General features: G+C 46.3%; 1 protein-coding gene across 1 annotated transcript; it reads right to left on the minus strand.

Moving 5' to 3' along the window:
* Positions 1–6,791: 6,791 nt before the first annotated feature.
* On the minus strand, positions 6,792–9,753 carry Fgfbp1 (fibroblast growth factor binding protein 1). The gene is made up of 2 exons (XM_052735890.1): positions 9,693–9,753; positions 6,792–7,814 (listed from the first exon to the last, which is right to left on the minus strand). The coding sequence occupies exon 2, from the start codon at positions 7,792–7,794 to the stop codon at positions 7,051–7,053; it is 744 nt and encodes a 247-aa protein (XP_052591850.1). The 5' UTR covers positions 7,795–7,814; positions 9,693–9,753; the 3' UTR covers positions 6,792–7,050.
* Between the last annotated feature and the right edge of the window lie 445 nt (positions 9,754–10,198).

The raw sequence follows: 10,198 nt of genomic DNA on the forward strand, positions 1-10,198 counted from the left end.
CACCCAACCATGCTTGCTGAGGGAATAAAGCCAAGTCTTGGAGATGTTAGGGAATGTGTCCAGGATTCATGAGGCCAGTAAGTAGCTGAGCCAGCATCTGAACCCATACCTCTGTTGCTGATGGCCACATCACTGCCTGCCACTCCTACTCCATGCCTCCTCTGCCTTGCCCAGCTCTTGTGAGCTACCTGGAGAAAATGACAAGTACTTCATGGAGCTCTGAGCTTGCTAGGAAGATCTGGCACAACCTTTGAATGGGGACCAGAACTTTCTGTCGCCTGTCTTCCGAGAAAACAGCCCTCCCGTTCCCGCTCCCTTTGATTTAAAGCAGGTGTCTCTCTGCCATCAGCCCCTCATTCTCTCCCAACCCTTCTGCCATCTAGAGCCCCTTTATATTCCTGCCAGTTCATTCCTTTAATTTGAGCCATGAATTGACTGGGATGAGAAAAGCAGAGTAGGGTTGGGAACTCAGATGACTTCAGAGAGAGACCTGGAAATGGTGAGAGATTTTTCCTGGTACAATGTCCAGAAGGTAGAAAGGGATGTGCTGGGTGAACTTCAGGAGCATCATGGAGCAGAGCAACCACGGAGTTATACATAGCGGGTAATGCTGGCAATCAGTAAGGGAAGCCAAGTCACGTAGCTTTGTAAAGCATCAACATCAGAAAGACCTTTTTGGTGTTTACTCTGAATGAGACAATGAACCATTAAAAGGTTTTTTTTTTTTAGAAGAAAAATATAAATGACAAGGTAGAGAAGATGAGAGTGTTTTCCTCCCCACTGTGCTAAAGTGGACTCCGAGAGATAAAACCAGAAACATGGAGACCCATCAGGACACTGTCACAATTACCCAGGTCAAAGAGGCTGGGCCGGGACAAGGCTGGGTGGCAAGGGGTCATGGCTAGGATCTTGAATTGTGGCTTGAAGGTACAGAGGACAGAACTTGAAAGTGAATTGGACATGAAGTTTGAGAAGAATCCAATACAATCCTGAAGGGTTCTGACTGAGCAATTGGAAGGTTGTCTCATGAGCTGAACAGAGGAGAAACATGATATCGAGGGGCAGAATCTGGCTGGAGTTAGAAGTGTGAATGTCACCCACATGCAGACAACAGAGAAAGCAATGGACTCCTGAAGAGATGGGCTAGGGAGCCCTGGTAGATGGAGCCCTTAAGCTCAGACTCCTCAGGGTTGGAAGGAGGAGGCAGAGGAGGAGGAACTGATAGACTGTGGACAGGAAGGCACAGAAGGATGTCTCCATAGTTGCCTTCATAAGTCATATTTGTCACCATTTTGCTCCTAGATCAGGGACAATGTTTCTGTCCCTGGCAGGTATGAAGGGGCTACTGAGGACTGTGAGGTAGAGAATACCTATCAGAAGGTGACTTGGGACAGCCAGTTTTTGTTAATAAGCAAGAGAAGTCTGAGGTTTGCTTTCCTTAAAAACAGACTTATTGCCTCTTCTCTCAGCTGTCTACTCACCCACAGCAAATTCCTTCTTATGATATTCCCTGTGTATGCTATTAGTGCTTTTGATATTAATCACTGATCATCCTTATCAAATGCATTTCTCCTACTCCCGTTTTATGGGTGAGAACATCAGATGAAATAACTCCTCCCAGCTGACACAGCCAGAAACTCAAACCCAGTTTTCTTTCACTCTGAAGTCTATCTTTGTCCTTGCTGTGATTTCTTCTCTCATTCACTCAGGCAAGGCCTGTGGCGAGCCTTGCACTGAGTGCCAGCTCTATGCTGTCGGGCCAGATGGCTGGAGCTCTGCATTATCATACACATTTCCAAGAACATTATGAAAACTTGTCCTGGAGAGCCCAGATCCAAGCTTCCAGGTCCCAAATCAGCCATTTTAGAGAATCGCCCACCCTTCCTGAGTCCTCAGCTGAATGGACCCCTATAACTATGTTCTTGTATATGTTTGTTGTATGGCATATTTGTTGAGGAAGACATACAAGGTGTGCAGAGAGACATTATGAAAACCAAGACACCAGAGGGTGACTGGACTTGTACTTGGGAGGGAGTTTTAACCCCTGACACTTTGTATCTCTTGCTTATTCTGCTAAAAGCAATTTAGTGGGGAGGTTATGAAAGAAGGCGGACGGGAAGGCTGCCAAGTGAGCTGTGCCTGATTCCAGACATTCAAGTTCGCACTAGTGTTGCTGTGAGTTACCACACAGAGTTGAGATGCTGGAGGGAAGGGGCCCTCCTGCTGAATTATGGGGCAGATAGAGATGACTACTCCTAGTGGCTTTAGGGGATGCAGCCATGCCTTCAGTCAGCTCCCCTTGCATACCTAAAAGCTTGCCATCTGTTGCAGTCAAGGGAAATCCTATCTTAAATCTCTCTCTCTCTCTCTCTCTCTCCCTCTCTCTCTCTCTCTGTCTCTCTCTCCCTGTCTCTGTCTCTGTCTCTCTCTTTCTTTCTCTCTCTCTGTCTCTCTCTCCCTGTCTCTGTCTCTCTGTCTCTCTCTCTGTCTCTCTGTCTCTGTCTCTGTCTCTGTCTCTGTCTCTCTGTCTCTCTGTCTCTGTCTCTCTCTCTCTCTCTCTCTCTCTCTCTCTCTCTCTCACACACACACACACACACACACACACACACACACAGAGAGTCAGAGAGAGAAGCCTCTGTATTTTATATCCGGAAAGTTCTCAGAGAAACTATACAGTGGCGATTAAGGTAGAATCCAACATAAAGCCTGGATTATCTTTTGCTTATTTTTACTTAAAGTTTTAAAACCTTCCCTCAGGATATGATTAGGATGAAAAGTTGAACACAAATGCAAGTGTTAGTTTCTAGAATTTTCTATTTGTTAAAGTTGGAAGGGAGTTCATGTGGGAAAGGAACTGATTGATCCTGTACACATCCAGGTGTGGCTGGGATCTGAATAACATAACTGTCAGTCTTACCCAGTAAAGAAAAGTCTCAAGTTCCCCAGTTTGCAGGACTCCTGAGTCCCTCAAGCAGGTGTTCTCCTAACAGGCTCGCCTCTTCTTGTCTCGTGTCCTCAGAAGCTCCTTAGCTTTTCTGAGTCTTGTTCCCTTCATTTAGGACACAAGTCTGAGAAGTCCTGTCAGGCAAGGTTGTTGAGGGATTAAATGAAAGAATGAGGACAATGTCATTGTTATCTTGCAGGTGATCACTAATGGTGGCACCTGGCCACTTTCTATTCTATAAAAATACAACACCAAGACAAACATCTTGATACATGCCCAAATTCCCAATACTGGGGAGGCTGAGGCATACTCCTTTATGAGTTTGAAGCCATCCTGAGCCACAGACTGAGTTTGTGGACAGCCTGGTCTACATATTGAGGCTACATCTCAAACAACAGTTAATAGCAAACAAACAATAACAACAAAACTAAAGTCAAACTGAAATTAAAGAGAAGAAAGCCGCCATCAAACCATCCAAGAGCACTCACTCATTACAGTACTTTCTCCTCTGGGTACAATCTGGTGTTACACTACAGACTCTAAACATCTACTTCTAGGGGCACCCACTATCTAAAAGGAGGGTGTAATGGGTAATTTATTTATTTATCTCACTCTGGCCCTGGGGTTTGAACCCAGAGCCACATGCATACTAAGCAAGCGCTCTACAATACAGTAACAGAAAAGGTTTGTTTTGGCTCCTGGTTTAATAGGTTCTGGTCTATGACCCCTTGGCCCTGTCCTTTAGGGTCTGTGGTGGCTCATCTCATCATGATGGGATCAGCTGACGGCCAGAAAGGAAAGCAAAGACAAAGAGGCTGGCTTTCCAATGTCTCCTTGAAGGACACACCCCCCATGACCTAACTCACTCCCACTAAACCCCACCTCCTAAAGTCCCACCTCCCAATAGGACCCCATGCTCAGGGCCAATCTTTGAGAGTCTGGGAGGTTGGTTCAATTCCTGAAGTTGATGGTTAGTGAATGAATAAAAAAATAAAAGGAAAGGACATGGCTGTTCCTGAGAACATGGTGGAGGAGAGGGTTTATTGTAGATAAAGGGGAGAGCATAACCAGAGGCAGACATCTGGGACAGTCCACAGTGGACATGATCCTGAGCCATGTGAGAACAGGAGAGGGGAAAGAGGGGAGCCAGGTGCAGCAGACAAGTAGGCAAAGGTACAGAAAGGGATGGCTAGATAATACAGGGAAGAGCAGCCCAGCCCCCTGGGCTGGGGAGTTCAGGGTAGGGGGAAGGGTATGTAAGCCAGGAGGACCCTGTAACAGGTAGGGTCTGAGGGATGCTGGGAGAATCTGGCAGCCAGGTCCACTTTGATACATTAAATAGGCACCTCAGCCATTTGTCCCAGGGTTTGAGACTTAACAGTCAGGTTCTCAAGCCAGGCCCAGGGCCTCATCTTGTGATGGCACTCCAGTCTTTGGCATTCCGTTAGTGTGTCGAGCATGATCCCTGTTATGGAATACATCATAAAGATGAAGATACATTTTCTCCTGTCCCGACTGTTATTTCTGGAGTCTGGAGGAAGGCCTGGGAAATAGTGTAAACTTAGCAGAGAACAAAGAAATCATCCATGATGTCAGACCGTTTGCTCTGACAGTTCCTTCTGGAACATTCTTAACACTGAACATCACCTGGCTCCATCCTTCTGTTTAGATCTGTGTTCAAGTTTTACCTCTAGAGAGAGGTCCCTGACCAGTGGTGTAAAAGTTGTTACCATGTTTCTCTTCTACAGAAGCCCTCCCAACTTCCCCTTCCTTCTCTAACATGTAGAATTATATTTATCACCACTCTCCCCATCAGTGAGAGCTGTAACAGCAGAACAGTCATCTGTGGTACATTGCTGTGTGCCCAACACCTGGAACACACCTGGGAGGAGTCCAGGCTCCATAAACCACATGTGAATGAATGAGACAGTGAGTGAATGGGCATAATTATGGGCGAGTCTTGGCACAGAACCAGGCCCATAACAAGTGAGTGGCTTTTTTTTTTTTAGTCTTAAATTTGTTTTTTTTTTACTAATTCTTCGGGAATTCTATATACTCTATTTTGATCATATTTACTCCCCTCCCCCAACTACTCCAGACCCACCCCACTTCCCTGCCCACCCAACTCTGTGCCCTCTTTTTTTTTATGCCCATCAAGCCCAAATTGTGCTGTCTTTATACTGTTGGGTGCATGACCTTTCAGTGGAATGTGGTTGGCCTACCAAGGGCCACCACCCTTAGAGAAAACTCCCTGCAGCTCTCTGTTGATAATAGCTCTTCACCTAGGGCTGGGACTCCCTTCCCACCTCCCTCTCTAGGATTTTGTCTGCCATGAGCTTGTATAGGTACTACTTATGTTATCACAGGCACTGTAAGGTCATAGAACTCTTGTTAGCCTTACAGAGTTCTGGTGCCCTCCTAATGTCACTGTGAGGCCACCTATACAGCCTGGGAGGGTAACAATAGCAACAGCTTCTGTTGGCATCAGACTTGCCATTCCTCTCTGCCACCATCAGAAATGCTAAGGGTGGGGCTTTTACCCACTTTGATCCTTTAATTTCCCCACTGGGTGAATGTAATAAGGCAATAGGAAGTTCTTTCTCCCCAGCTCCGGACTCAAAAATAACTTCAGCCTTTTTCTACTAACGTCTATGCAGCTAAGAGCAGCAGTCTTGACTATGTGTGTCAACCCGACTACCTGACCACTCCCAGCTTCTAGTACTTCACATGTCTTTGCTGTAACATGTGCTATCATGTTGAATGTGTCTTACTCTATGTCATTTTATTCTTTTTCTTAATTATTAAGATTTATTATTTTATATGTATGTTTTGCCTCCATATATGTCTGTGTATTAGAAGCAGGTGTTGGATCCCTTGGACTGGAGTTATAGATGGTTATGAACTGCCATGGGTGCTGGAGATCAAACCCAGGCCCTCTGGAAGAGCTGCTAGTGGTCTTAAGTGCTAAGCCATCACTCCAGCCCCTCCATCTCATTATTAAATATGCTTTCTCCCGAGCCCAGCTCTACCATTGCTTCCCTGTGAAGATCAACCCACATCTCCCACTACCGCATCTCTGGTTTTCTATGCAGCACTTACCTCCTTCTGTTACAGCTGTTATCACAGGGCGCTGCTGACCAGACCTCTGTCCCCAGTGGGCTCTGTAAGGACAGTTCTACATATGGTGAATGGGCATGGGGAGTTCTGACTTGAGTCCTCAAGCCTATATTCTCAGTGGCTATAATTCCTGGGTCCTGAGGCTAGTAGGATGGCCCAATGGGTAAAAAAGCTTGGATTACAGGGCTGACGGCCCATGTTTCACCTCTGGGATCTGTGCAAAGATGAAAGCAACCCTACAAAGGTGTCCTCTGACATTCACATGCATACCATGGCATGCATGTACCTTTATACACAATAATAATAATAATAATAATAATAATAATTATAATTATAATTTAAAATATTCCTAGTTCCAAGGAATTATTATTGCCTTCTCTCTCACCATCTGTGACAAGTCACTACAAGACACTATGCATAGGAGATCCCACTGAAAACAGATCCTGGTGGACAGTTTTCAATAAATATCAAAGAATGTGGTCAGTAGGTACGGAGAAAAAATAGGATGGATTGTCTGAGGGGAGAACTTTGGACAGATGGACCCTAAAGCCAACCTTACATAGTCATCAACTCATATCTGGAGGCCTGTTGACAATGAGCCACAAGCTCTTTCAGAACAAGAGGTATAGAAAGGAAACAGTAGTTGGTGGTATTTCTGAGAATGCTCAGAACTTTATTATCCTGGTAAATACAGCCAAAAATTCCTTGCATGGAAATTATCACTTGGATTTATCCACTCCTCATATGCATCTAGACTTGTGGTCCATGGAAGAATACACTGAGGTAAAGAGTCTTTAAAAAGTACATCCAAGGATGTGAAAGAACAAAGCAAATTCTAAAACACAAAAATAAAATTTACAAAAACGGTTTAAATACTTTGCTGTGGTCCGGTAGCACAAAAGTTTGTATCTTGTATGGAACCTGGGGAGCTTTGCAGCAGACACTGGGGCTCTGACCCCTCAACTCTTAGGCTGCTCCCTCTAACTTCATCAGCATGATGTGGCCTGTAACATGTTGAGGAAGAACCTGCAGAAGGAGCTCCAAGATTCCCCACAGAATTCCAGGGCAACCTTCCTCTGGTTGAGCATATCTGGGTCCTCTAGACACTCTGGATCTTTGATGGACACTGTCTGGGTCACAGCTGGATGGGGAGCAGTGTCCTCTTTGACCTTGTTTGGCTCCATGGTGGAAGCTTCTTGGACTTTATTGTGCTCCCTTGAGGAGACCTCTGCTTTCTCCTTTCTGGGCTTCATGTTCCCATGTGCACTGGGGTTTACCAGTTTGAGGTTAGACTCTGGAAACTTCTTTCTGCACACTCTGGTCTTCAGGACACTCTTGGAGTTCCCGCAGATATCCTTCTGTTTGCGAAGTGTGCGGGCAATTTGTTTCCAGTAGATCTGGTCTTTGTCGTGCTTAAGGCAGCCGGTTGGATCACCAGCAAAAACACAAGAAAACTCACGATCTGCTTGAGTACATTGGACATTCAGGTTGACGCCCAGCTCCTCCTCAGTCACAGCCCATCTGCAGGTGGCGTGGTCTTTGGTGACAAACTTGCCATGGGTCATGGATTTGGATGCCCTGCTTCTCTGCTTATTCTGGGCCTTGCCCAAAGGGGCAGATGTACCCTCCTCTGTTATGCTGTGGGGTGCATTCTTGGCTTTCTTTCTGATCTTTTCTGAGAGGACCTGAGTAGCCAGAAGGAAGGAGAGCAGGAAGAGGCTGTGGATTCTCATGGCTTCCGCTGGGTGGACACCTGTTTGGGAAAGGCGGGTGAGTGAGTGGCAGGAACCGATGGGGCAGGACTGCAGGCTGTCTCCCTCCACACAGGCTTGCCCACCTCCAGGTCTGCCAAGCAGCCTGACTGCTCTCATTTCCACTTCAGATAAAGTCAAAACTCACCCATGACCCTTCTCCATTCCCTCATGACTCCTGCATTTTCTCACTTTCTCAGCCCTTCATCTACTCATGCAACAAGCATTGCATACCTACCTACAACATAACAAAATAATGAACATTTTCACGGTGAGTGAGAAAGCCACAGGTATCTTAAAGAGCTTACAAGATACAGCTGGAGGAATTTAAATAGCGTCAACTAGGGACTTTCTTCTCAGCCATCAGTTTAATCTTAAAAAAGCCACTCTTCCCCTCTAGAAATTGTTGAAATAATCACCTACCCCTTTTCTAGCTCCAGAGAGAGCAGTGTTTCCACCCCATAATCTACATGGGCACCAATGATCACCGATTGTGAAAGGATGTATCAGGAGTCATAGAAGTGTCATGGAAAGGTATGTTGACTCAGAGTTGAACGTGCACAGGGTTTGACACTCAGGGCTGGGTGTAGCTGTGGGGACAGAGGGGGAAATTCATGAGAAGAGCCCGGAAAGGCAAGAAGGTGGGGGAGGCCATTGAACTTGATGGGGCCAAGGGAAACAGGGTGGAGAGGGAGGAGTTTCACATTGTTCAGACTGCAAGACTGAAGGATCATGCCTGAGCTCAGTGGCACAGTGCAGGCAGGGCACATGGGAAATATTTACTTAATGCTTTTTTAAAACAAAAAAGAAAATGACTTTCAATGGTGCATTAAGCAACATGTTTTTTATGGGGTAGGAAAGGAAACTATAGGTAAAGGCAGAAGAGAAGCCCGCGTTTCTTTGCCACCTATGAGGTGTTAAGCTGCCCACTAGCATTGAATTCTCACCCTTCCTAATCCACAAAAGAGCCTTGCACAGAGCTGTTAATGTAACACCCCAGGAAACCACAGGGACAGTTAAGGCTCAGGCTGATAAGACACCCCAGGTAACCACTGGGACAGTTAAGGCTCAGGCTGATAAGATAAGCAGAGACAGGTGGAGTGGGAAGCCAGAGTGTGTCTCTCTATCATTACTTATTTCTCACGTCCTGCTTTTCATCTTTACTCTGCTTTTCAGAAAATATCAATAAGAAACAATAAAATAGTGAACTGTACAAGGTTTGGTGTGGCACCAAACACGATGACTGGACAGTTCATATCATTTATGCTTTAAAAAAAAATAGAGAATTTTTCTGGAAAATAGGAAAAGTCCAGGAAGTGGCTATGAACTCGCTTCTGTCCAGCACTCGGCCCACCTATGGGGCTTGAAAAGGAAAAGGCTTTCAGAGAGTTTGGGCTAAAGCACCGTGGGATTGAACAGGAGGCTAGATAAGCCAGGGAGAGACCTGTTTCTGCCGGCATTGTGATCGAGCTTTCATGGCTCCATCATGTGATCCAGATCCAGGTAGGTCCAGCAGCTGAGAAGTCGTGGGTGTCTGTGTGTGTGTGTGTGTGTGTGTGTGTGTGTGTGTGTGTGTGTGTGCGTGTGTGTGTGTGTGTGCGCGCGCGTGCGCGCGCGTGTGTAAAACCCCTTTCAAAAAGGGTGCTGACAGGATGGCTCTGAAGATAGAAGCACTCGCCAAGCAAACCCAATGACCTGAGTTCAAATGAACCCGAGTTCGATGCTTGGAACCCACGTAAAGGTGGAAGGCGAGACCCCGCTTCTACAAGTTATCCTCTGCTCTCACCATATCAGCCTCCACCCCTTCAATCATACACACAATAACAACAGCAACAATAATTATATATATTTAAAGAAATATTTAAGAGACCCAGGCTTACCTCTCTGTGAGTATGCAGGTCCGTCCAGGTGTGCCAGGGAGTGCAGGTTTCCAGTCCTCACAGCCAGGGTGCAGGCTGGGCTATTTATATAGGAGCCCAAGCCAGTTGAGTTTTTATAGCTCACATACTTGTGGCGCTTTATCCCCACTCCTCCCAGCCACGCCCCTCAGAGTGAGCTAGTTCCTGGAGGGAAAGTGCTGGATGAAATCCAGGGAGCAGGGGTTTGTATTTACCATGAGCCCTCTGCCTTAGAAGTCCTTCCTCTCCCACCTAGTGGCCGTGATCAAAGTGCAGGTCAGCCTTGCAAAGATGAGGCAAGGATCCCAGCAGTGGCGTCTATGAAGAGAGCCAAAGAACCATGCCATTGAATTGGAGCAGCCAAGCCCTGAGCCGGGTTCCTCTAGTGCCCTGCCATAGTCTCCATCTCCAGCAGCTCTTCCCATTTTAAAGATGGAGAAATTGGCACTTGGCAATAGTAAATGGGTCTGGACTCACAGAGCTGGCAA

This window comes from Peromyscus californicus, unplaced genomic scaffold (genome assembly GCF_007827085.1).
Source record: "Peromyscus californicus insignis strain IS unplaced genomic scaffold, ASM782708v3 Scaffold_13__1_contigs__length_99412109, whole genome shotgun sequence".
In the NCBI taxonomy this organism is placed as follows: Eukaryota; Metazoa; Chordata; class Mammalia; order Rodentia; family Cricetidae; genus Peromyscus; species Peromyscus californicus.